The sequence below is a fragment of the Triplophysa rosa genome, unplaced genomic scaffold, assembly GCF_024868665.1.
Source record: "Triplophysa rosa unplaced genomic scaffold, Trosa_1v2 scaffold254_ERROPOS399912+, whole genome shotgun sequence".
Lineage (NCBI taxonomy): Eukaryota > Metazoa > Chordata > Actinopteri > Cypriniformes > Nemacheilidae > Triplophysa > Triplophysa rosa.
Window position 1 is genome coordinate 43,642 of NW_026634274.1, and position 27,890 is coordinate 71,531.

General features: G+C 45.5%; 1 protein-coding gene across 3 annotated transcripts; it reads left to right on the forward strand.

The window, feature by feature from the left end:
* Positions 1 to 639: 639 nt before the first annotated feature.
* On the forward strand, positions 640 to 27,272 carry proza (protein Z, vitamin K-dependent plasma glycoprotein a). 3 transcript variants are annotated; one of them, XM_057327635.1, is made up of 10 exons: positions 640 to 745; positions 963 to 1,056; positions 12,224 to 12,390; positions 12,477 to 12,501; positions 12,615 to 12,728; positions 13,506 to 13,637; positions 21,566 to 21,681; positions 21,760 to 21,874; positions 21,959 to 22,284; positions 25,914 to 27,271. In XM_057327635.1, the coding sequence occupies exons 2-10, from the start codon at positions 975 to 977 to the stop codon at positions 26,118 to 26,120; spliced, it is 1,284 nt and encodes a 427-aa protein (XP_057183618.1). In that variant the 5' UTR covers positions 640 to 745; positions 963 to 974; the 3' UTR covers positions 26,121 to 27,271. The 3 variants fall into 3 exon arrangements, with proteins under 3 accessions (XP_057183618.1, XP_057183619.1, XP_057183620.1); XM_057327636.1 differs by lacking the exon at positions 640 to 745 and adding an exon at positions 770 to 857 and having other exon boundaries at positions 25,914 to 27,272; XM_057327637.1 differs by lacking the exons at positions 640 to 745; positions 963 to 1,056 and adding an exon at positions 2,020 to 2,142 and having other exon boundaries at positions 25,914 to 27,272.
* Positions 27,273 to 27,890: the final 618 nt, after the last annotated feature.

Genomic DNA, 27,890 nt, shown 5'->3' on the forward strand with positions numbered 1-27,890 from the left:
AACTGTTTCCAGGAAATGTGTCGTTCAACCCGGAAACCGTAGCAAAACGTTGCGCACCAGTTTGAGCTTGAACATGCCCCAGCTTTCTGGAATACCTCCCTGGCAGAGAATACTCATAACAGACATAAGAAGTGTATCTGACACTCTGTAATGATATAATTATGTTCAATTACCTGTGATTGTCCGGGATTAACCTGACGGTTATCCATATTCAAGCGTATGCCGCGAGTAGCATTTGGTGTGACGTCAACACCCTCTTCGATTGATTGGATAGAGGATAAGCTGTCAATCTAGAACTAGTGGACCAATGGTGACGCTGAAGCCTGCCCTAATTACCATGAAACTCGAACTGCAGCATTTGGAAATGCAAGCGCAGAACGTGGACAAATAAGATAGGGAAAAATAACGTATGCGTAGAAAATATGAAAATATAAGCAGAAAATATCAGAGAACACAAAAAAATTGTAAAACAACCAATGAAAACATGTGAGTTTTGGACAACTATGTCTTCATGTATTAATTTTGTGCAATATAATTTAACATGTGTTTAAAGTTCTGACCTGCGGTTTTTATTTACGCTTATTATTTTCTTAAATATACCCGCAATACTTTTGGCGGGAAATTTATCCCATACTCTCTCTCTCCCTGTGTGTGTGCGTGCGTGCGTGCGTGTGTGCGTGTTTGTGTGTGCTCGCAGATAGAGTGATCCGACACATCGGATGTGATCATCATCAGATATCTGCGGGTAAGTGATCTCATACTACATTATAACATCAGTGGTTGACGAAGTGAATGTACAGTACGACGACACGGCTTTAATAGGGCTGTTTAATCTTAGTTGGTGTTAAATTACGCAAGTAAGATGTCTTAGGCCGATAAATATTGATTGGTGTTGACACGCGCGCGTATAGTAAGGTGTTGGATAATAACGCAGTATTAAAATGCTGTTTTCTCTCATGCAGATCATCATCATCATGGCTAACGTTACTCTTCAAAGTATTTTTTCTTTCGCACTTTTAGTTGGTTTTGTCACCGCTGGATTGGACATAAGAACGGGTAAGAACAGGTTTCTCTGCATTTAAAGACACCAGTGACCACAAAAGATTTCAGCTTTATATATCATTGATAACCCTCTCGGAATGTTTATGAAACCGTTCAATGAAACGCTTTACTGTGATTGGTCAGCGCTGAGTAAAGTAACATCTTCCATGCGATAAACAACTCACCCAGATACCTAACACAAAATGTCGCGTTCTTATAGTTTTATCCGTCTCACGTATCTGTGTAAAACGAACACGGTTGCCATAGTTTAACTATAGTAACCATTCTGGTTTTATTTGTAGTAAAACGATGTTTTTTTAAGTGCGTATGATCAACACTCTGGCTGTACGTGCTGGATGGCCGCATACGTCATCGAGGCTGTCTCGTTTCAGAAAGGGATGCAGGACACTAGTACTGCGTCCCAATCCGCATACTATCCGTCCTAAATAGCAGTAGCTTAACAACAGAAGGAGCCTCCGCTTATACTCGAAAAATAGAATGTTCCCCTAACATCACCCCGCGCATGCACCAGTGTTATGTTAAGGGGACTTGAAGGAAAATTGGCGTCAACATTATTTTAAAGTTCTCATGGCTTGTTTATTGTTTTATACTGTTGTTGTATGAGGTCTACCTATGACGTTCGCGTGGTTTTTACATTCAAAAACAACTAAATCAATAATTGCCGTGTGTATGAAATCTGCTATATAAATAAACTTGCCTTGCATTAACAATCACAGTGTCGTCTGTGCAACTGCAGCCACTTCTGTTTTGCGTTTGTATGTCCCAGTTTGTGCACAAGTTTTGCTACGTGCTAAAATGTATATACATTTCAATAGTAAAAACAGTAGGCCTACATACTTTAAAGGTATAGTATAAGTAGGTGAATTGGGATGCAGCAGCCGTTTCTTAATATGTGTCCTTGTGTGTACTTGTGTTTCTGTGGATATGTGAAACGTCATAAGTCGCAGCCCAAGTACTGTTCTCTTTCATCATCTCGTTTCGAGATCCACCTATGGAAAGGGCATCCGTACCTGACCTCTGCAGAAGCATCTAATTGCACCAAGTCTGGCTAGACAGACAGAAGCGCGCAGCCAATGCCAGGTAAGGCCCCACCCCCTTACCTGAGCGAATATAAGGTCTGCTTGCGCTGCTGTTCCTCAGTTGTCATTTGCTTCTCGCGATCTCTGCTTTAACACAGTTCGGTTGGATTTTCGCTGCTCACTGTGTGTCTTCAGGAGGACATATCGTCTGATCAACCTCCGCTAGACGTGACAGCAGTGATGTAAAGTATTGGAGTAAATGTAATTAGTTACTTTACTTAAGTATCTTTTTGGCTACTTTGTAGTTGTACTGAGTATTAAAGATATTAGCAACTTTTACTCTCTACTTGACTACATTTTTGAACAAGTATATGTACTCTTTACTCCACTACATTTGTAATGACTAATGCAATTACACATTACATTTTGCATGGCACCTAACTTTTTTTTGCAGCAGTTTATTTTAGCTACAGAAGAATTAATATTGCCATTTAAAGGGCATTGAAGGTACTTCTTGTGAATTTTGCCCTTCTTTATGTGAATACGAGTGCATTATCAGGTAGTTGACAATCGCTGGCTTTGACTTTTTAATTTTACCTAACATTATTTTATTTATCCGTTATATTGAAGAGACCTTTTTGAAGAATGTTGGCTTACTTATGAGCACTTGACCTTAAATGAGACTTGGGTGTTTGTAATAGATGTAGGTTATGGTGTCGACCATGATTTGTTGCAATTTTGAGGTGTTCAGTCTTATTATGATTTAAGAAAATAAATGCGATTGCTCTCGTCACGAATCGACTTTCTTGTTTTTCACTGACAAGTCTCATAAGTGTTGAGGACTAGAGCTGCTTTGAGCCTACATTCAGTATGAGTAAAATACTCAAGTACTGTTAAAATCAGATACTCTAAGACTTTTACTCAAGTCGTTTTGGAATTGGTGACTTGTAACTTGTAATGGAGTAATTTTCACTGCAAGGTATCTGTACTTTTACTTAAGTATGGTTTTCAGGTACTCTTTACACCTCTGCGTGACAGTCGTCTATTCAGCCAGGTTAGCTGTGTTTTTTTCTAGGCATCCTGAGCCGCCCACGCTCGTGCTTTTTTCACCTGCTCCCCCTTTACTTTCCACGGCTGCCCGCCACGGATATTAACGAGTTTTTCGCCGACATGTCGCTCTCTAAATCTGCCACTGCTCCCGGGACCAGCTCATCACGGGCCTGCCCGGCCGCGTGCGGGGCTCTCATCGCAGCTAAGGACTCTCACGAGTTCTGCGTGGTCTGCTTGGGCCTCAAGCATGCAGAAGAGGCTTTGGAGAACCCGGAGCATTGCAGCCATTGCCTTGTGCTGCCGAAAAAGCTCCTGCGGCGTCGACTCAAAGTTGCCGCTACCCAGTGTATCGAGCTCGGCCTTTCTGACTCGGATGGGGGACACGGTGACGGCGACGCGCCTCCGGGGGCCTCCCGGGGCGCGACGTCGCTTCATTGGGCTGACCTGCCTAATCCTGCGTTCCCCGAAGAGGATATCTTCGCGGGCAACCTCCCGTTCGCCGATGAACCGGCTGGTTCCGGCGATGAAGACGACGCGGGCCTTCTTGGGGTCTCAGAGGACGAGGAGGCCATCCCACTCTCTGGTTTTTACCAGGCTAACCCCCCCGCGGCCTTACCCCAGTCCATCCTCCTGGACGTGTGCGAACGAGCGGCCGCTCGCCTTAACATTCCGTGGCCGGCTCCGCAGAGCGCCACCGACCAGGAGAGGGATGTGTATGATGGGAAAGTGCTGGGTCCCCCGCCCGGCCCGAGGAAACAACTCTTCCCCGTCCTGCCAGCGTGCGCGAAGCACGTGAGGCACTACTGGAGCGACCCGCTGAACCTCAAACACGGTCTCGCGGGTCTGGAGGTGAAAGACATGGCGGCTCTCGGCTTGGGTGATCCCCCCGCTGTCGAGCCGTCGATCGCCAGGCATCTCAACCCCGTCCAGGGCGGGCTGCTCGCCCCTCCGAAGCCGGTCTTGCCGGGCAAAATGGACCGTTTTTCTGCCTCTGTTCATCAGGCCGCTTATAAATCCTCGGCCTTGGCTGTCAGGGCTCTCAATGTTTCGTCCCTGCTTTCCGCTTACCAGGCGGAAATTTTGGAGGATTTGGGGCAGCAGCTGGACAAAGGATCCCCCTCGCCAACCTTGTGGAAGGAGATCCTTACGGTCAACGACCTCGTCCTCCGCAATGCTCGGCAGGCTGTCCAAGCTTGCGGGCGCTCCATGGCGCTTTCTGTAGTGGGGGAGCGTGCTCTCTGGCTGAACCTGTCGGGACTCCCTGACAGTGAGAAGAGGCGCGTTGCGGGCGCTCCGGTCGAGCCTGGCCAGGCTCTCTTCGGTCCCGCCGTGGCTTTGATGCAGCAACGGTGCGACGACAAAAAGAAAGAGGACGAGGCTTTCAAGTTGTGCCTCCCTAAGAAAGCTGCTCCGCGTCAGTTGCCCACTGCGCGTTTGCCTAACCCCCCGTCACGGTGCGAAACCCGCATCATAGCAGGGAGAAACCGCGCAACAAACCCCCTCCACGGCAGAGTAACCCACCCTCTGCTAAACCCTGGGGAAGAACGTCTCCCGCCGCGGCTGGGAAACCCCCCAACCCAACCCCGACCGACTCTAAACGCAAGCGGCCGGCCTGATGTCCGACCATTGGGGGCAGAGAGTCCTCGTTCACGAGCCACAAGCCCATCGGACTCTCCTTCTGTCCCAGAACCCCTGTCCAAAAGACGGAGGTTTTCTCGCGGAGGGGCCGGCCAGGGTTCCCAGCCCGTGCGTTCAGTGGCCGCTGTGTTTCCTCCCCCCACGTTCAGGGGGTCGGTTGCGAGGGAATGTGGTCAAACAGTGTCACCACACAGCACACACATTGTTCCCCTCACCCAACTAATAAAGGCTTCGGCCCCGGTGTTCCCCAACACCAAACACACAAAAAACACAATGAAACAAACGAATCTATTGAATTCGTTTCAGGGAGAGTACGTCTCTCTGCAGAGAGAGAACATCTTTCTACATCCACGCATGCCGCCCCTAGTGTGTCCGCTAGATGGCGCCATTGCATCGCAAAGGAGCCAACAGAGCGTATGCGAGGATTTCGGCGCTTCACCGGCCCCGGTGGGGACGCTCGCGAATTACGAGTCCGCCTGGCAGACTGTTGCGCCTCCAGAGTGGGTGATGCGAACAATTATGCAGGGTTACAGACTGCAGTTTGTAATGAAACCCCCGCTTTTCAACGGCGTTCTCTCTTCTCACGCGGAGGAGAGCTCCGCTCATATTCTGAAAGACGAAATCTCTTCTCTCTTAATGAAGGGAGCGATTCAGGTGGTACCTCCCAGCCTGATAAGTCAAGGGTTTTATTCCCGTTATTTCCTGGTCCCAAAGAAGGACGGCTCTCTCCGCCCCATCTTGGACCTCCGAATGTTGAACAAACATTTGAGGAAATACAATTTCAGAATGTTAAACCACGGCACTCTGGCCCGCGCCATAAAACAGAACGACTGGTTCACGTCGGTCGATCTCAAGGATGCTTTTTTCCACATAAGCATTTATCCGCCACACAGGAAGTTTCTTCGTTTCGCCTATCTAGGCATATGTTACGAATTCACTGTTCTTCCTTTCGGGCTCTCACTCAGCCCTCGGACTTTTTGTCTGTGTACGGAGGCGAGCTTGGCTCCCCTGAGAATGTCAGGTCTGCGGATTTTGACATACATAGACGATTGGCTCATCGTGGCCGAATCGGAAGAGAAAGTGCTGCGGGACACCTGCAGCGTGCTTACACACATCACATCTCTCGGGTTCAGGGTGAATGTGACCAAAAGCAATTTTACACCCAGCCAGAGTGTGATTTTCCTGGGCTTGGAGCTGAGCTCGGTCTCCATGCGAGCGCGTCTCTCCCAGGAGCGCGTCCTCTCTCTAATGAGCTGCGTGTCGCAGTTCAGAGAGGGGGCGAGAGTGCAGTATCGCACATGCCTCAGATTGCAGGGTCTTATGGCTTCAGCTATCCAAGTTTTGCCGCTGGGACTTCTGCGAATGAGAGCATTCATGAAATGGGTTTTGTCACTACATTTCAGCCCGGTACGCGATCTCTGCCGCTCTGTGACAGTGACGCGCGCCTGCACGGCAGCTCTTCGCCACTGGAGAGACGCGGACTTTTACGCACAGGGGACCCGTTTGGGAACGGTAGTGATGCGGAAAGTTGTGACGACAGATGCGTCCCTAACAGGCTGGGGTGCCACCCAGGAGGGCAGAGTGGTGAACGGTGTGTGGCCGAGCATACTACGTTCAGCACACATAAATTATTTAGAGCTCCTGACCATATGGAAAGCTCTGAATTATTTTCTGCCTCGCCTGCTAGGACATCATGTGCTCGTACGCTGCGACAATACCACAGCAGTCGCGTATATCAATCGGCAGGGCGGCTTACGCTCACCGAAACTTCACGCTCTAGCTCACAAGCTTTTGGTGTGGAGCGGGCGGTTTTTCCTGTCGTTACGCGCGACTCATGTTCCAGGTATTCTGAACAGAGGTGCGGACCTTCTGTCGAGGGGGAACCCACTCTACGGAGATTGGCGCCTCCACCCTCAGATAGTGGGCATGATATGGAGGAGATTCGGACAGGCAACCGTAGATCTATTCGCCTCGCGCGAAAACAACCATTGTCCTATGTTCTTCTCGCTAAAGGACTCGGATGCGCCCCTCAGGGTGGACGCACTGGCCCACCCATGGCCCAAGCTGCTGCTGTATGCTTTTCCTCCTCTGTGCCTGATAATTCCCACACTGGCCAGAGTGAGAGAGAAGGGCCTGTCTCTCCTTCTAATAGCTCCCAGGTGGCCCAAAGCACCGTGGCTGGCAGAGATAATCCCTCTGTTATACGCCCAGCCGTGGCGCCTCCCCCTCCGCACAGACCTATTGTCTCAGGCGAACGGGGAAATTTATCACCCACACCCGGACAGGGTGGCTCTCTGGGTCTGGCCCGTGAGAAGTCAAACTTAAACGCGCTGGGGCTTCACCCGCGTGTGGTTGCCACTATACAAAATGCCAGGGCCGTTTCTACACGGTCCTTGTATGGTTGTAAGTGGCAAGTGTTTGAAGAGTGGTGTGATGGACGCAGTCTCACATCATATCAGTGCTCAGTTCCTGATATTTTGTGTTTCTTACAGGACCTTATGGATAAAGGCAGGTCTTTTTCCACAATTAAGGTCTACCTGGCAGCTATTTCTGCCTGTCATGTGGGCTTTGAGGGCTCAACAGTCGGGCAGAATCCTTTAATCCGCAGATTTATGAAGGGTGCCCGTCGCTCCTTGCCAGTCATCAGGAGAACCGTCCCTGAATGGGACCTCTCCTTGGTGCTGGAGGCCCTGTCTCAGTATCCTTTTGAGCCCCTGGGAGGTATTTCCTTGAAGCTGTTGTCTTTCAAGACGGCTTTGCTCTTGGCCTTGGTATCAGCCAAACGTGTCAGTGAGCTACATGCACTCTCAATACATCCCTCGTGCACGAAATTCTGTTTGAGTGGAGATAAGGTTTTTCTTAAGCCTAACCCGGCTTTTATGCCTAAATGTTTCCCTGCGTTCACTTCGGAGGTGTTGGAGCTGTCCGCTTTTCACCCTCCGCCTTTTTCCTCTGCGGAGGATCAGAGGCTGAATGCTCTGTGTCCTGTTCGTGCATTACAGGCATATATGTCCAAGACCAGTGCTTTCCGGAAGAGCGACCAGCTCTTTATTTCGTGGGCACCCCCTCATAAGGGGAGTCCCATATCTAAACAGCGCCTCTCACATTGGCTTGTGAACGCTATAGCAGTTGCATATGTATCAAGGGGAGTGCAGCCCCCAGGTACCATCAGAGCTCATTCCACGAGGGGCTTAGCTGCCTCTTGGGCTTTGTTCAGGGGAGTATCACTGCAGGACATCTGCTCTGCAGCCAGCTGGGCTTCTCCCCATACGTTTGTGCGTTACTACCGATTGGATGTCACCAAAACCTCGGTAGCACATTCTGTTTTAGGAGTGGGGTCTTCATAGCCCCTCCTTGTTATATTCCTTCACCTCCTGTTTACACATTGTTATGGTAACGAGGGTTGAACGGGCCGGTGAGCCGTGCGCATTCATGTCACCAAGCATGCATTCACATTCCTGCCTGGGTGGTATATATGTGTTGCTGGGTTAATTACATGTGTGTGCCTCATACATGTTCCTGTCCTGTATGTGCGCAGCAGCTATGCGTGCGCATCAGGGCTGCCAGGGACATAATTATGGGACGTGTCATGCACCGCCCCTTTGGGGGTGACCGTTTTTTCTGGCTTTCAGAACCTCACTGTGAGTGTATTGGGCAATCGGGGAGCTGTCCATGTCTCTCCCATAGGTGGATCTCGAAACGAGATGATGAAAGAGAACAATAGGTTACTGTCGTAACCCCGGTTCTCTGAAACATCGAGTGGAGAGATCCACCAGCTTTGCCCCGCTTGCTGCACGAGAAGCGTATATACTTACTGAGGAACAGCAGCGCAAGCAGACCTTATATTCGCTCAGGTAAGGTGGTGGGGCCTTACCTGGCATTGGCTGCGCGCTTCTGTCTGTCTAGCCAGACTTGGTGCAATTAGATGCTTCTGCAGAGGTCAGGTACGGATGCCCTTCCCATAGGTGGATCTCTTCACTCGATGTTTCAGAGAACCGGGGTTACGACAGTAACCTATTGTTTAGGGGGCTCATTTATAACCGTTGCGTACGCACAAAATGGGTCTGGAAACGTGCGTACGCCACTTTCCACGCAAAGGTTGTGATCTATTAAAAACAAATTTAACGGGATAGTGGGCCTCATTATGAAACGAACGTACGACCGAAAACTGGGCGTACGGTCGTTTCCAAGCAAAACTTGGCATTTATCAATATGGACGTGAGCGGTTGCTACGATCAAATCTCACGACAGGTCTCAGCTCGTGTATGCAAGCTTTGAGATGGGGTGAAGGTACGTGTATGCTTTTCCCTTTTGATAACTAAGGAATAATGACAAATAAAGATAGATAGTTTTTTCGTTTAGTATAACAATGTATAATTAGATTCCAATGCGATTTCTTATTTTCATTAGGCCTACATAAGTAAAATATTTTCTTTTTTAGCCTAATTACAGTATATGATCATTTAAATGTTTACAATTACAAGGTTAACGGGTGCTTTGGTATACAAAACTTTAATGAAATTTTAGGCTACTTCTAAGATCATTTACGACAATTAAAATGCACAGTTAAAAGTGAAACATTTTAAAAACTACAATAGGCCTAATCAATATACAAGCAATGGGTTAGTTTACCTATTTGCAAAACGATAGCTTCTTTGTTTGACAAATATGCATTCTAATGAAAACAAACACAAAACGCATGATTTAATGTTTTTTTTATTTGTGTGGTGTTCGCTTGTGGGTGGAAGACGCGCGTGCACTGGGTCACAGCTCCAGATTGCCTGGCTTTGTGTGGCAGGCTCCAGGCCGGTTTGTGGGGGCAGAAGAGCACTGGTTCTTGCCTCTGACAAATCTGAAAGAGAAAAAATAAATGAAGCAAACATAAAACTGTTTGTGCTTGATTTAAGCAGCCTGAAATGCAAGATTAGTAGCACCCCGTTTAGAAACATACATCTCCGACCATTTTATCTTCACCTAAATGAAAAGAGTTAAAAGTTGTATAAAACACATTTACACATTTAATAAACTGCGCCGCAAAAATGATCAGTAAAATTATCTACATTCGTTTTTACATTAACACATTAATGTAACTCAAACAAAATTATTTAAGACTGAAGTCAGATTAATTTTGTTTAAATTTAAATGCATTATACAACCAAAATAATTTAAAGCAACAACAATACTTTCAGTGTAAAAATAATAGTGAAACAATAATAATAAATGATTTGCGGTCATTTTTACCATATCCAGTAAATATCCAATAAAAAAATACAAACCTCAGCTGGAGTTCGGTTCGCTGTTGCCCACAACAGTGATCTCTTTCCAAACTGTTTTTCACTTCTTCAGATTTTGCTTTTCACGGTTAAAGTTTACATATCTAAACGTAAAAGTTCCTCCTTTTGGCCGGATTACATTTCTCCATGTCGCAAAATCTAGGGGCGGGCCGTCTACACCCACGAATTTAGAGGGGCGTGATATGTAAATTACGATCGATTTCAGCCGGTGCATTTATCAAGGTACGATCATTCGTACGATGAGATTGGCGGCATACGAATGTTTGAATCACACGTGAACCCTGTCGTAAAATGATTTCTGCGCACGGATCTGCGTTCATTTCTACGTTAAATTGATAAACGAGGCCCAATGTGTGCACCTGTAAGCAAACTCTGACCCATGCGTACGCACATTCTGGAGACAACAGGCGACACAAATGGTGAATTAGTGAACTTAGATTGCAGAAACTGAGATTGATAAAAACAATTATAAGCATTAAAGCCTCACACACATTTAATTAGACCTCATATCCTTTAAAGATCCACATGATCACGAAGATCAAATCTGCAGAATTATTTGCGCTTTTATTTAGTGATTGTTTCATTCACCTTCTTCTATACGCGCACATTATGAGCGCATGAGGAGGAGATGATCCGACTGAACAGCATCAAATACGATAACTGCAGAACACAGTGTAAATAAATACTAAATATATTTTCCTTAAATACTGCGCATAATCATCGAATGTCAAAGTCTGGAAATACAGCCATTGATCTCTCGTACAATCGTTTCTCTTTATGTCCTCGTTATCAGTCCTAACTAAGTTCATAACAAAACCGGAGTGAAGAAACATTCGTCTTTTACAATTATGTCTTCAAACTTTATCTCAGGTGAAGGACACCACTAATTAATCAAATTTTAATGAGGTGATCAGTCTAAATGCTGTCTAAAGGAACATTTAAATGCTGCAGAGACCTTCTTTGGCTTTAATCTAGGCTATTTGAAATAATTATAACAATTAATAATTATAACAATTATAAATTTGTAAATCGTAGTGAATCTCATGTGTGGCCATTTGTGATTTTGTTACGGAGATAAAGGATGGGATCGGGGATTTTCGGCAGTTTTACATATTTTTTTGTTATTTTTCTATGGCATCTGATAGCGGTGGGACCCGGATACGGTATACATCCATTATGGTGCGTGACGTCAAGCTTAACAAGCCGATTGGATGCCAGGCTTATTATTATACGAATCAGCATTCATGAGGTGCTTTGCATTGACTATTTATGGGTAAAAATGGGCGTGTACAGGGCGGGATATCAGGCTGATTCACTTACGCACACTTGCAGGTGATCTATGATTTATAAAGCGAATATTGCTTACAGGTGTGTGTACGGTTTTATAAATCTGAATATTTTTTGGCTTACGCTATTTTTGGTTTTCGGGCACACGTAGACTTCTAGTAAGGATCCTACACACAGTTTTATAAATGAGACCCCTGGTGTGTCCCAAATCGCGCACTTATGCACTATTCTGTCATTGTTTTGTAGTAGTGCGAGCAGTGAGTTCACATGGAAAATTCTCAAAAAAGAAGTGCACTTTAAGTACCCGGATGATGCACTCACTCAACCGAAAATATGAAGTGTGGAACACTTTACGCAATTAACGGTCGCAGTTAACTTGCGTAGCGGAAGGGAGGGTACTTAACTACTTACCTCATAATTACGTTTTCGAACATGAAATATTGATTTTATATATTTTATTAGCTCATTTTTAACGAATGCAGACTTTCCGCAAGGAAAGCCTGTTTACTTTTGCTTTTAAGGTGTGACGTTCAAATGCCAGGAGCAGGCAGTTTGGTTTAATCATTTGTAAATATAATGTCATATACAGTATGTTATTAAGGGACATATTTGTATTTAATTTGTGTTTGATATTAAACAGTTCCTGATTTGCAGTACCCGGGTTAGCATGTGTTAGTAGTTTTGAGCGGTTGTTATCTGGGAATATCAGACCTAGAAATGTTGCGATTTGCCAATCAGAATCAAGTATTCCAGAGTACCGTGTAATAAGAAAAAGTACCAACAGACATGTGAACATCAGCGATGAAATGATGAACAGTAATCTAGTAAAGCAGTGATGGAGCTGATGGAGTTTTTGTGTTGTGTGTTCTTCAGTGTTCTTGGAGAAGCGTGATGCCAGCAGCGTCATTTCTCAGCGTCACAGAAGAGCAAACACAGGTGATGAAGAGACAGTATTACCTGCTAACCTGGAGAGAGAGTGTTTAGAGGAGGTGTGTGATTATGAAGAAGCCCGAGAAGTCTTTCAGGATAACTATCGCACTGTAAGTCACCTGTCCACGTGCACACGCACGCATGCATTCACACTGTGGTGTTTCTATTGTGATTACGTCTCTGTTTCTGTTTCAAGGACATCTTCTGGTCTGTCTACATCGGTAAGTACATGCAATGAAAACGGCTGCTACAAACATGAAACACAAATATAACGTACAGGAAGTGAGTGAAATGGTCACATGACATCAATTGACGTGTTTTTACACGGATGTAGATGGTGACCAGTGTGCTGACCAGCCATGCAAAAATGGAGCCTTGTGTTCAGATAGTGTGGGGGGTTACGACTGTATCTGTAAATCAGGCTTCACGGGGACACACTGCGAGACAGGTAATGCCACACACAACACAATTCTACACTTGTTCTTTTATGTTTCATACTTGTTATCGTGCATGTGTACACTTTACCTATTGTGTTGTGTACATGGCAAACTTTAAAGATGGGGTAACACACTCAGTTTCTGCCAATCTCACATTAATCTTGACGACCTATACAGTAGTACTGCATACTTCGTATCTTCAAAGAGTATTTAGCTTGATCAAATTTATAAAAGACAGATACAGCTGTACGATTATTTCTGGAAAAAGACGAGCGCCCGGAGGTGGGCAGGGGGGGCGTAACTACAGCACGAGCACACAACACATCATCGCATTGATTCACTATAAGTTAACCATCTCCAAATCCAGCATTATATCCACGGTTTATATGACATTCATCACCCAAATGCAGTGAGCAAACAAACACGTGGGCGTGCATTTTCACTCGCTGGATGACGCGTGGGCTTGCTTTTCCTGGAGAATTGTCCAATAAGGGACTAAGAACTCTTGTTACGAAACGGAAATCCGTGTTCGGAAAAAACTTTCTGAAACCTGTACGAACCCTGGCAGAGTGTATTGAGCACAGAAATACTATGTCATACGTTCAACTTGTTTTTGGACAAGTTGACCATGTTAAGCTTGAGAAGCCAGCACGTTTAACAGTGTAAAGAAGTCAGAATGCAGGACATAGCATGATAGCTCCACTTTAAACCAGATTTATGCCATATTGTTAGTGTATTCGTGGCATGTTGAGATGTTATATGATGTGTGTTGATTTTTATTGTGACAGATCAAACCGTGTGTCCTGCCGATGATAAGAGTAAAGGCTGTGATCAGTTCTGTAAGCCGGGTTATCAGTCATACGAGTGTCTGTGTGCTCACGGCTGGAAACTACAACAGAAAGAGAAGTGTGTACCAGCAGGTCAGTATCACACCAGGGGCTTGTTTCCATAAGGAGGTTTAACCCACACCAAGTTAAAATGTGAACTCGGAGTCGATTTACACCCAGATGTGAAACTTGAGTTTTTGGTTTCAGAACAGCTGATTCGAGTAGTTCAATCAACTCTGGGTAGGCTTATCTTGAGTTAAGGGTGTCCACCACAACTATAAAAAACCATCATCAAAGGAGCTCCAATATTACGATTCGCCATGGCAACGGCACCAAAAACAAAGCAACATGGCTGCAGAAAGCGTTTGAGAGCGAGGCACACTTTCCTTACCCATCTGCTTACAGTGGATTTGCTAATGCGGTCTATACATCCCCCGTGTTTATAAATTAATAAATGAATAAAGGTGCCAATAAACAAATAAATTAACAAAAGAATGCAAAAAGGCGGAAGTAAATTTACCTGAGTACTGTACTTAAGTATACTTTTTGAGTATCTGTACTTTACTTGAGTATTATTTTTTCGGAGTACTTGTACTTTAACTTCACTACATTTGAAAGACAAATATCATACTTTTTACTCCACTACATTTATAAAAAGGTCTAAAAGTAGAAAATGGTTTCTATGCAGCGGGGTTTCCTGTGTGCTTGGACTGATGCTTGGAGCGGGTTTGAGTGGGACTGTCTGCACTTCTACATTTATCGTTTTTTTTCTACATTTATACTGTTTATTTCTGCGTTCATTGATTTATATACTTCAGTCGTTCCTCATCCTCCATAGAAATTTGTAAGAAAATGTACGAGAAAGAATCTGCTCTGATTTAAGAGCGGCTGATGTTATTGCTATAAGGATAAATGAGATGTATTTTCACACATCTGATTCACTGTAAAGAAATGAGTGCAGCTTTAATGAAAATGCATGGGGAAATGACCAAATCTACACGGGTGCTGAAATAAATGTTCCCTTTCAAAAGCTACACTCGATGCTGCGTTTCAAACGTTATGGGAGAACAGTTTTTAGGGATGGGCACGAGTACTCGATTACTCGAGTACTCGAACGCGACAGCGATGATCGATAGTGAAAACGATGATCGATTGGGGGTTTAAATACAGTTTTTAATTATTTTCTTTCTTTCTGATTGGTTATGCTGGCATTTCGGGTTGTGCCCAGAAATTTGATTGTTGCGTTGCGAGAGTTTGCGGTCCAGAGTCAAGTCCGGAGCACAGAAGGGCATATTGAAAGCGCACAGCGATGCTTGGTTTCACTTTGATAAACCTGACGAAAATACAGTCTAGTGCAAAATGTACGGCGCCAAGCAGCATACAAAACATACAAATCTACTACAAGTTTGATCCGTTATCATCTTACACTCTGTCTAACGTTACACCGCACGCGAGCGGCGCGATGCAACATGGCGAAAGCAAAAAGAAACTGGACGTTTGTTGCGTCTCTTTGCGCTGCATCCAGTGTGCACAGAATTTCTGTTTGTTGTATTCAACATTCATTCGCGGGCAGGGCGAGCGTTTTCAATCCATTCCCATGGAAGCTGAGCTCGCGTTGCGCTCGCGGAGCAAAGCGAGTATTCCTCTTCTCCCCGAGCGCCACGTGAACGTGCGCTGAAGTTCATAAGAAATTGAATGGATTAAAAACGCTCACCCTGCTCCGCACCAGTATATTTGGAGACAAAATGTCAGGTGAGACCACTACTATCAGACAGACTTGTCAGACGAGCATAAGAGACTTTACCGTCAGACACTGACAGACAGAAATGTGACAGGGCAGAGATGACGTTTCATCTCACGCTGATATTTCTTTTAAATGTTTACTTTGTTTTCAAAAACATTGATTGTTAGATTATTAAAAATTCACTGTGTCGATTTAATTATTTACTCAATCTTATAGTTTTATTAACATACATTTTCGTATCAGTGTTGTAATTAAAATATTTTCATTGTCACCATGGTATGGGGGACACGCCCTGCCCCCTCTAATGCCCCGCCCCCAATTAATCGAGTACTCGTTTTTCAAACCTGTCCAGTACTCGAAATGAAATATGATCAGAAATGCCCATCCCTACAGTCTTTGTTCGACCGGTTGTGAAGCACGTGTGTCAAACACGCCAAAATTTTTGGGCTTTAAATAACCTCGTCAGGTGACGTGGCTAATTACACCAGCACCTGCAGGTTATAAATACGCGTGAAAGCGGACGCGTCTTCAGGTTTCTTTGTCTTCAAGGACCGCTTTGTGTGTGCGCATGGGTGTCTTGCGTTTGTGCAACAGCAACAACAACAAAAACAACAACAACAAAAAAGAGTTTAACTAAAGAGTTTAACAAAGAAGTCTATATATATATATCGATATATAAAGTGTCTAAGCACTACTGTAACTTAGCCTTTTATACATATATTTAAGACGAGTTAAATAAATAAGTCATGTCAAATTCAGAGCGGAGATGTGTGCCTCCTTGTGAGAGGTTTCTCTCCGAACTGGACAAGCATGAATTTTGCTTTGAGTGCTTGGGGGCTGACCATGCTGCCCTGGGGCTCGAGGGAGAGTGCGAACTCTGCGATGCCCTCGGCATCCGTGTTCTCCGTGCTCGGCTTTCTTTCTTTAAAAAGTGCCGAGCCGCCACTCCCTCGTCCCGGGGTTCGCGGTTCGATTTAACCGAGGCACAGGAGACGGATCCGTCTGCTTCCCCCGTGCACTCACCGAACCGCGATGTCCTAGCGTCCGCTTCCGAAGCGTGCCTCGGCACCTCTTCGAATCGGGCAGAGGACGAAGCATCCCTTGTTTCAGTGGGGTTGGAGAGTGCTGCCTCTGGGCGTTCCTCTCATGACGCTAAAGCGCTTGACGAGCTTCTACGGGCGGTGACGAATGCAGTCGACCGTCTCAAGCTCGACTGGCCACAGGAACAAGAGGCCCCCAAGGGCTCAAAGTTAGACGACAGATACCTGTTGGGTGGCCGAGGCGAGGAGCCCCAGCGTAGGGCCCTCCCCTTGAAGATTTACACGGCGAATTGTCCCGTTCGTGGCAAAAGCCACATTCCTCCCGTGTGTTTGTGCCATCAATATCAATTTATTCGACGATCGTTGGCGCGAAACCATGGGGGTATACGACGGTGCCCCGTGTGGAAGAGACGCTGGCATGCTATCTCTCCCCCGGGACGTCGTCGTCCCTGAAAAAGTCTTCTCTCCCCACCAAGCCTTGCAGAGTTACATCTGCGCTGGTGGGTAAGGCTTTTCAGGCAGTGGGTCAGGCTGGTGCTGTCCTGCACACCATGGCGGTTTTGCAGGCATACCAGGCTGACCTGCTGGATGATGTGAGCACTGGCAAGGTGATTGATGAAACGGCGTTTGCAGAGCTACGCGGTGCCATCGGCCATTCTATGGCTGCACTGGTCACCACGGAGAGACATCTGTGGTTGAACCTCACGGGCATCAAGGACAGGGACCGGGCGTTCCTCCTTGATGCCTCGATCTCGCCTTCTGGGCTGTTTGGTGACGCGGTCAACTCTGTGGTCACCATGTTCTGAAGAGGCGTTTGTGAGGTATCTCCCCCGCCGTGCTCAAGTGTCTGGAGTGTCGGTCACCCACTCCTGACCAGTTCCCCAGTCCCGACCAGGCACACAGTCTTGGGTGGGTCCGGTCTTCCTGAGGTGCGAGGCCATCAGGGAGAGTGTGGCGAGTTGCACCCCCCCTCGCAGAGGCAGGGGAGCGGCCCACCGCGCCCCTCAGGCCGCCCCGGGAGTGCCGGACCTGAGGCGCTTCATCTCTTCTGAGAAGAGATCCCGAGACATGTGTGCCCGGGACTGTGGGGGTGTGCCCCCTCAAGGAGGGGTGCATATAATTCCAAGAGAAATTAAAGGCTCCTCTTCGGCACCCTCACAGGGCCGCTTTGCAATCTCCGCCGCTACCGGCGTTTCGGGGATTAGCGGGTTCAAAAAGAATGCTAGATGTCCAGTCCGGAATATGAAGACATCTGGCATCCCCCCAACGAGACGAAGTGCCAACATTGATACCCTTTTCAGAGAAGCTGGCAGCGTGGAAACTACTGCCAGGTATCTCTCCATGGGTATAAAGAACCGTAGACCAGGGCTACAGGATTCAATTTGCATATCACCCTCCGCGTTCCAGCGGCGTGGTCTTCACGTCCGTGCAACCGGAGCGAGCGCATCTGTTGGCACAAGAGTTACAAGCTCTGCTGGTCAAAGGGGCCATAGAACATGTTCCCCTACCAGACAGAGAATCAGGCTACAACAGCCGGTATTTTCTAGTTCCCAAAAGGGATGGGGGATTGCGTCCGATCCTAGATCTTCGTGGATTAAACCGCTACCTACAGACGCACAAGTTCAAAATGTTGACAATCAAGATGATTGTGTCTCACATTCAGTTGCACGACTGGTTCATGAAGATCGATCTGAAAGATGCATACTTCCATATAGAGATCCTGCCACAACACAGGAAATTCCTGAGGTTCGCTTTCGGGGGCGAAGCCTACCAGTATCGGGTTCTTCCATTCGGCCTTGCCTTGTCACACGAAATGCATGGATGCAGCACTGGCTCCTCTGCGACTCCAGCGCATCCGCATTTTGAATTACATAGATGACTGGCTGGTTGTAGCTCAGTCTCGGGAGCTAGCGCTTCGACATCGGAATGTCGTCCTAGCTCATCTCAAAGCTCTCGGGTTAAGACTCAACGCCACAAAGAGCGTTCTCTCCCCTACGCAAAATACAACGTATTTAGGGATAATATGGGACTCGACCGCGATGCAGGCACAACTGTCTCCAGCACATGTCGAATCCATCCTGAGCACCCTTAGGAGCATCAGGCTAGGCCAGAAAGTCACTATTCATCACTTTCAAAGAATTCTAGGTCTCATGGCGGCGGCTTCCACAGTGATACCTCTGGGCCTCCTGCACATGGGCCGTTTCAGTTGTGGCTCAGAGCCAGGGGGTTTCATCCAAGGGCCAACCCTCAGAGGCATATAAGGGTGACGCGCCAGGGGCTTCGCACCCTTTCTATGTGGTTCAGACCTCGGTTTCTGACTTTAGGTCCCACTCTCGGTCCGTGTTGTCGTCGCAAGATGCTAACGACAGACGCTTCCCTCACAGGCTGGGGCGCAGTCTTAGATGGCCGTCCAGCCCAGGGGGTCTGGAGAGGTCAACTTCTCGATTGGCACATCAATTGCCTCGAGATGATGGCTGTGTTTCGGGCCCTGAAATACTTCCTCTGGGAGTTACGAGGCTACCATGTCCTAGTGTGGGTGGACAACACTTCAGTAGTCTCGTACATAAATCACCAGTGCGGTCTGTGGTCGCGCCACCTGAACAAACTGGCCCAGCAGATCCTGCCTTGGGCAGAGGGCAAATTCCTGTCCCTCAGAGCGATTCACATCCTGGGGCAGATGAATGTGGGAGCAGACTTGCTGTCCAGACAAGCTGTGACGAACGAGGAGTGGAAACTCCACCCCGAGATAGTCAAACAAATCTGGGAAAGATTTTACGAAGCAGAGGTGGACCTCTTTGCTATGCAGGAGACAGCGCAATGTCCCCTCTACTTCTCTCTGACTCATCCAGCTCCCCTGGGTCTGGACGTGATGACCCATACATGGCCCAGACTGCGTCTTTACGCATATCCTCCGATAGCTCTGCTCCCGGGAGTCCTGGCGAAGGTCCGTCAACAGGGGTCTCGCCTCCTATTGGTAGCTCCCCGTTGGCCAACCAGAGTCTGGTTCTCGGACCTAGTATCCCTCCTCGATGACTCGCCATGGGCGATCCCAGTCAGGAGGGATCTCTTGTCTCAAGGGCACGGGACAATACTTCATCCCCGTCCCGAGCTCTGGAATCTCCATGTCTGGCCCCTGAAGGGTACCAGCTGAGAGGTGCTGGGCTTCCACCCGATGTAGTGGAGACTATTCTAAGTGCTAGGGCTCCCTCCACTAGAAGGAGCTATGCCCTGAGATGGAACGTTTTTGACAGATGGTGCATGGCACACCATGCAGACCCAATTCACTGCCAGATTGTTTCAGTGTCTGCCCCAGTACTCTCAGGGTTTATGTGGTCGCCATTTTGGCCTGCCACGCCCTGATTGATGGGGTTTCTGTGGGAAAACACCCTTTAGTCGCCCGCTTTATTTGTGGGGCGAGGCAGCTGAGGCCTCCTTCTAGAAAGACAGTCCCTTCATAGGACTTAGCTATAGTGCTCGAGGGTCTGATTGGCGCCCCTTTCGAACCTATGGAGTCAGCACCTTTGAGGCTTCTGACCCTTAAGATGGTTTTTCTAACGGCAATCACTTCTCTTAAGAGAATTGGAGATTTGTAGGCGCTCGCAACCTCGCCCTCCTGTTTAATTTTTGCCCCTGGGATGGTCAAAGCTATTCTGCATCCTCACCCAAGATATCTGCCTAAAGTTCCGTTCTCCACCGTGCATCCGGTTGTTCTTGAGGCTTTCTGCCCTCCGCCGTTCACGTCGTCGGAGCAGGAACGATTACACTTACTGTGTCCAGTATGTGCTCTTCGAAATTATGTCCACCGCACCAGTCAGTGGCGTATATCAGAGCAGCTTTTCATATGTTATGGGGGCCGCAACCGTGGGGCAGCGGCCACCAAGCAGACTATGTCACATTGGGTGAGGGATGCTATTGCTCTGGCCTACGAGGCACGCGGTCAAGCTTCACCTCTAAGAGTCAGAGCTCATTCAACAAGGGGGGTTTCATCTTCTATGGCCTTAGCAAGAGGTGTCCCCTTGCAGCAAGTGTGTGATGCGGCGGGCTGGTCCTCTCCGCACACATTTGTGAGATTTTGTAGTCTGGATGTCCATGCTACTCCAGGCACAAGTGTCCTGGAGTCTACATCCCAGACTCACGTCTGAGACCTCCTCTCGGCTTGTGCACACACACCACACAACCTTGGGGGTGTCCAGACACTTCCATTGCGGTGGTGTTGGTATTCTCGTTCCCATAGCGTTTGAAATGCAGCATCGAGTGTAGCTTTTGAAAGGGAACGTCTCGGGTTACTTGGCTGTAACCCTGTTCCCTGAAAAAGCGGGAACGAGATGCTGCGCCTCATTGCCGCACTGTAGGCGTGCCCGGACGTCCTTTCAGACAAAGTTGGAACCTGAAGACGTGTCCGCTTTCACGCGTATTTATAACCTGCAGGTGCTGGTGTAATTAGCCACGTCACCTGCAGAGGTTATTTAAAGCCAAAAAATTTTGGCGTATTTGACACACGTGCTTCACAACTGGTCGAACAAAGACTGTTCTCCCATAGCGTTTGAAACGCAGCATCTCTTTCCCGCTTTTTCAGGGAACAGGGTTGCAGCCAAGTAACCCGAGACGTACCTCTCTATGAATTATCCCAGCCATGTCATGTACCTCAATAAAAGCACATGGCACTTTAGTCACTGAATGTATTAAATGAAAAAATTAATAAGGCACACAATTTGAGCTTTAAAAAGGGGAGGAGATGGAAAGAAACTCTGGATTTACCAGGTTAGGTTCACAGAGTAAGTTACTATGGTGACCGGCATGGTTAGAGGTATAATTGACCTCTTTCTGAAATGAGCTTGACTTAGGCCCGTATCAGTAAGAGGAGCCTTTTTTTAATTGTTCATGCTGCACCTCTGGGGTTTTCAGGGGCGCTCTGAACGCCTGAAGTTGAAAAAATATGTAATGCAAGTGAATAGAGACCCAGTGACCCACTCCAAAATGTGCATATGTCCGTCATAAAAGGGTTAATATACATGTCTCATGACATTTGTGAGCAAAAATGTATTTATATTTTGAGCTAATTTAGTCACGTTTGGATGTTAACAGGATTTTCACAGTTGTTGGCTTGTAACCACTAGAAGCAATGAGATTCAAAAATGAGATTCGTTTTGAGTGAGAACAGTGATGATCCTGTTTATATCCAAACGCCAGGAACAGACAGGATTTTTGGACCCTGAAATGTTTTCTGCTGTCTTCAGTGGTGTTCCCGTGTGGTAAAGTGAGCAGTGTAGGCCAGTGGGACAGACGTCAGTCAGCAAACATACAGTCGGAATATGAAGGACTGGCCTGTGGCTCATCCGAGTGTCCCTGGCAGGTAAATATGGAAACGTGAAGGCTTTCACCATCGCCTTCAACCTCTTTCATCTCCACTGCGTCATCTTCTTTGTGACAGGCGATGCTGCTTCATGACTCCAAAGGCTTCTGCAGCGGTGTGATTCTTCAAGACAACATGATTCTCACCACAGCGCAGTGTGCCAGGAAACACCCTGACTTCCAGGTGGCAGTGGGTGAGTGAGCGTATTCTCGAAAGATACAAACGCACAAGCCGTGATGATGACGACGTGTAACCGTCACCATGTGAAATTCCACAGGTAATACAATGACGTCGTATGAAGCAGACGAGCAGGTGCTCGGGGTTCAACAGGTGCATGTTCATCCGCACTACACGGACAGCGGCTCTCAGAACGATCTGGCCGTACTGGAGCTGAAGCAAAAGATGGTCTTTAAGAAGAACGTCGTGCCAGCGTGTCTGCCCGAGAGAGACTTCGCCGACAGCGTCCTCATGTCAGGAAAGTATATGGGTGCCATCACGGGATGGAAAGAAGATGAAGGTGGAGCAGAGTTTCAGGGGAATCTCTTATTAAACCATCTGTCCTATGAGAAGCTGTCGACATGTTCACAACGTCACTCCGCTCAGGTCAGTAGATGATAAAACCCGTCTGGAAATGTGTGTATAGTGGCATGAATTACTTCATTATACCTCTTAGAATATATTCTATACATTTCATTTCACGGTAGCGATGGGATTTAGTCTGACTTCACGCACCACTGCTTCGGGGTCCAACCGCTTTGACCTACCTGAATCAAGATAACAGCTAACGGCGTCATCGATTTTGGTCCTTGGGCCAACCAGACTTGGCATCGTCTTTTTTTTTTGGTCCTTGGGCCAACCAGAATTAACGTAACGCCCGGCATCGTCGAAATTTGCCGTTTTGAATCCCAATATGCCATTCTTCTGAATCGTATAGATCTGAAGAGTTTTTACCCAGAGTGGGGAAAAATCTTTAGTGATTTATAAAATGTAAGTCCTCGGTGCCATGTTTTGAACATTCAATGCGGATACATGCAACATCATAGCGTGAGCGTTAGGCAGGTAAATCGCGTTCTAAACGTCATTTTTGCGCCGTGAGAAACATTGCTGAAAGGGCATTGATATTTATTATTCGGTTCGCCCGTGTGATCGAAACAGCTTGTTATCAGAGACTGTTGCCAATGTCCCTTTTGAATGTCCACTTCTAGAGGTCTGCTCTTCTAAGTGAGTAAGGCAGTTGGGTGCGATTGATATTCGTCCGAAGTTTCAGTCGCAGAAGCTGTAGTTTACAGATGATATTTCATATTTATTTTAGAGACCGATCAATTCGTCTAGGATAACTTTTGTATTGCTTGTATCTGCTTTTTGAACTTTCTTTTTCATGAAAGCACTTAATAACTCTTTTTGAGCTTTTTTTCTTTTTGAGCTCTTATAACTCGCATCAATCAGGTCCTGCACTTTATCTCTCTTAATATCTCTTTTAACATCAGGCCCGCACTTTATTTTCTCAATCCTGCATGTTTTAAAACCAAAACCAAAATGTCAGCGCAAGAGCTTTGCTTCCGATGGACACGCATCCTTTGTATTAGGACTTAGGAATGTGCACCTCTCAGAAACGTAGAAAAATAAAGATCATTTTAGATGTTTTATTGTGACTTGGAGCATTGGGATCGCGAGACGAGGGCAATGTTTTTATTTTTTATGAAAATCTCAAATGCGACCAAAATGCATATTTTTCATTTCTTTTTCCTGTAGCTCAAAATTAGACACATTCCGACTGATTATGCCAGCAGCATGGGTCTCATTTACGCAAATAAGCTTCACCTAGGTCAGTGGTTCTCAATGTTTTTTGAGTACTGGACCCTCTCACACCCCATCCCATTTTCAAAACAATAACAGATTTACCAACCTGATATAGAGGCTATCCATTGTTCAATAAAAATAAATAAGTTTTAAACTTCTACCAGGAGTGAACTCTGGTGTGCGTGACCTGTGAGTTGCCCAGCTTGCCCTGACGTGCACGTGACCTGACGCATTCCTTCAGTGGCGTAACTTTGTTTGGAAAAGTGATGGGGACAAAAACAATGAATACTTTAATAAATTGTTTCTGTAATAACTTTGGGAATATTTATCATATAAAGTGGGCGGTCCTACTCCACTTTATGTGTGGTTCCCAATCTGTCATTTGGGGAAGGTCACTTGGCTGTTGCGGTGCATTACACTTAAAAACAGTTTATTCCTATGACTAAAAACGTCACTTGTTTGTTGGTTTACGCGTTTTTGTGCTTGGACACTGGATGCACAAGCAAGCGCTGCGAGCACGGATGATGCACGCATTTCATACTGGCTGCGTTTCTGGAGTCACGGCTCTCTGTCTTCTGCAAAAATAACATATAAGTGTGAGCAACGGGAGATGGTGAGAAAGTGGCGCATCCTGCGTTTTCCACGACCTTTAGATGTTAATGATATTTCCGAAAGCATTTTTTTAATTTGTTCCAAACAGTGGTGGGGACATCATGTCCCACCCGCAAATTAGGCTTTTGCATTCCTTAAAACCGATCTGACGAGAAACCGCTCCGAATAAAGAGGCCAATTGGTCTAGTGTCAGGTGTCGGAAACAGATGAGTGATCTAACAAAGATTGCTGTTTGCACATGCACTCTTTCACACGCTAGAAGGCCTCCGTTACACTTCTGAGTTCTGATCAATCCGCGTGTTGAACTGGGGCCTCATTTATAAAATTTACGCAAAAGTCCACATTCACGTTCAAAAGTTCATATTTGTAAAAACGGTCTTTGATGTGGAAAAGTGCTGAGCGCCACGTCAGGGTCTGAGTAAGACGTACGCACTTTGATCGTAAAATCAAATTTAGGAAGGTTTCTATGCAACATTTTGTAAATCAAGCCCTTGATGAGGTGAAACTGATGCCATTAATGTTTATCGCTAAGAGCTTAAGCTCATGAATATGGTAATGCATGGGGCTTCAATGAAAATAGGCTTGTTTGACTTTATGCGGAGGTGCGCAGAAAAACCTGGCATATGACATCAAAGTACTGCAAGAGCAATGCAAAAGCAAACGGTCACACTTCAGCATAGAGGGCAATTCTCGCTATTAACAAATCATTAACTACGACCTTTCCCCCAAATAAACTCTTAATTTGTTGCTTATTAATAGTTAGTAAGGTAGTTGTTAGGTTAAGGTATTGAGTAGGATTAGGGAAGTAGAATATGGTCATGCAGAATATGTGCTTTATAAGTACTAATAAACAACCAATATGCCAATAATAGGCATGCTAATAACAACTAGTTAATAGTGAGAATTGGTCCTTATACTAAAGTGTTACCAAGCAAACAGAGCAGTCGACTCGCTCTCTCACGGTGCTGTGATGTCTTACGCCGACCGCTCTAAATGACGCCGTATGACGGGTATGTTTGAGTCAGAAATGTGCAGACGCTGCGCAATAGGCTATATCAAATATGATTTGGTTTACATGAACCTTCCCTGCAAAGTGAATGAACATAATTTATGAACACAAGTAACCAGTGAATTTGGCAATTAATTTGACTGAAACAGCCGACTCGGCTGATTTTTATCTGCGTCTGGTGGGTGTTAATTTCAAACCCTGAATGCAAGATAATAACTCAAAACATTTTTAAAGGGTTCTACGGACCCCCTGCAATTACGCCACGGACCACTAGGGGTCCGTGAACCCCCGGTTGAGAAACACTGACCTAGGTCATACGTCATGTGATTAGCTGCATTGGTGCACTTGAAAAACTGAAGAAATAAATCTTGACCAGCAAATTGTGGCTGGTGTGAGAGTTTTTTTAATTAAAGAAAATATTGACTTTTTTCTTGTCAGAGTGTGCCAGAATGCATAATTAACATGTTAACATTAGAAATGTTTTCTTATGGGGAGGATGCCCCCAGATCCATCGCACCGCAAATATAAATATTGGAGATTCCGTGAGCTTGGAGACTGTAGTGTACACTTTGAGTTTATAAACGTTTCGGCTAAATGTGTGATAAGAATAAATTCCTGTTTAAATAATACCCTCACTTGAAATGAATAGCGACTTGGACTTGGAAAGCCGATACAACAGCGAAGTGCTTTTCAAATTCAATTTAAGTGATTTGTACAATTGGAAACATCAAAAGAAATCCACTGAAACTACCATTACTTGTTTGTGGTCATTTATTGTATAAATAAGCAGCTGGTTTTGTTTTGTCTTTAGGTGACCAATAAGATGTCGTGTAGTCTTCCTCAAGCTAAAGCAGACTGTATTTTTGGATCGGGCAGTCCTGTACTCACTCTGTATCGGGAGGTTTTCTTCATCACTGCTATAGTGAGCCGACCATCAGGATTCAACTGTAATAATGGTCATATCTTACAGAAAGTGTCTCGCTCTTTACCGTGGTTAAACTCTTTCATGAGCCCGTGATGTTCTGCTGTCTTTAAACATGTCTTGCTTAATCAAAACAACATGGTACTTCCCGCCATTCTTTATGTTGTCAGAACGTCAAGAATTTCTAAATGAAACAGGATACACATTCAGTAACTTTCCATTGTAATGTTTTACTGTCCATGTAGCAGCGTACTGATATTTATTTACATATACAGTAGATATTACTTAAGGGATAATCCACAGCTAGCCGTGCGTGAAAGGGTTTAATGCACGACGTGGAGGCAAAGTGCATTAAAATCCTTTAAAGCACGACTAGCTGTGAATTATCCCGCTTATTCCAATGAAAGTTCCAGCTTTTATTGATTTTTACAGTGTAATTTTAGATCAAACAGGTGAAAATTAGTTCTTTTCGTAGGTTCATTTCAAATGTAATCAAACTGACTAGAGCTACCTGTACGTTAAATGATTTTAATGCACACCTTGCAACCAATCAGAATCCAGTATTCAAACAGACCATGGTATAAATAGAAATAACACATATACTCTCATATTTACACTACATGGTATACATAATAATAATTAATGTCCAGTGAAGCTTTACACATGAAGCACATAACCCTTTTTTGACTCGCATTGAATTCAACAACATTCAAAGGTCACGCTCCTGCTTCAAAAGAGAGGGGTTGGGTGAGCCGCTGGTTGCAATTCGCAACCTCACCGCTAGATGCCACTAAATTTTATACATTGGACCTTTAACTGGACAAACATTTCTTCATGATAGAAATGAACAAATAATAGTACGTTTCTTGTTTTTTAAGTGTATTTTAATGCTCATTTTGTGTAATTTGAAAAGATTATTCATCTTGAGGCCCCTTTGTTGAGAACCACTGGCAATAAAGCACACACCAGTGTTAAACTGTGTTAAAAAGCACACACCTGTGTTAAAAACACAGACATCATTCATTTATCGTACACATTGTTTCAGTGTGGTAGTCGGTGCAAAAGTAAACACACACACACAACAACAAATTGTATGTTATGTTATACTAATTATTATTTTCAGTATTTCTTCTGTGTTATTCAGGTGTTTTATCTGCTGTTGTCAATTAAATGATGCATAATAATTAAGTAAGAAGTATTATGAGCAAGTAATAAATGAATGCTTAAAGAAAGGCTTCCTGTTTTGTACTTGCTTGAGCTGTTTTTGTCCATTAGTGCATTACAGACACATAGGCTACTGTATCTGTATAGTTTGTCTTATCAGGGCCCTAAATGTAGTCTCTTCGGGGTCTGTGGGTCAAACTGAGTCTGAGTTATCGCCAGAATTTCTAGATCAATCATAATGCACATTGAGCATTTTGAATTCTATATGAATTTTGAGTTAATTGTTCTCGTAAGCTGAGAGAGAGAGAGATCTGCTGTTCAAACCAGTGGGCCTGTTTCTTATGGAAGTACACAATGTAAGACACACTCCATCATGGGCATTTTACATTTTTTGGTGGACACATGGCACATATAACACAGTAAGCTCAGATAGAAAGCCATAAGTAGAACATCACTTCAAGTAAACATAAACATGCAGTAGCGTTGTTAACCTCCACGCAAATGCGTAGGGCTCCGCAAGCTTGGGGGCCCCCTAGCAGAGCCATTGAGAGTTCTGCCAACGGAAGTCCAAAACGCTGGAGCGTCACGTGATTCATGGAGCCTTCAGATAGTTCCAGGAAGTTATGTTTTCTCTTTAAATGCTTTATTTCTTTCATTTTTTTAAATGGGTTAGAAGTTTACCTCAGTTGGTCTGTTTAGTCG

Excerpts from the sequence above, each read along its gene's own strand:
- proza (XM_057327635.1), top strand. The coding sequence starts at position 975 with ATGGCTAACGTTACTCTTCAAAGTATTTTTTCTTTCGCACTTTTAGTT. Across the intron at positions 13,638-21,565 it reads AGAGAAGTGTGTACCAGCAG|TGGTGTTCCCGTGTGGTAAA; the intron begins GTCAGTATCACA and ends TGCTGTCTTCAG. Across the intron at positions 22,285-25,913 it reads CACAACGTCACTCCGCTCAG|GTGACCAATAAGATGTCGTG; the intron begins GTCAGTAGATGA and ends TTTTGTCTTTAG.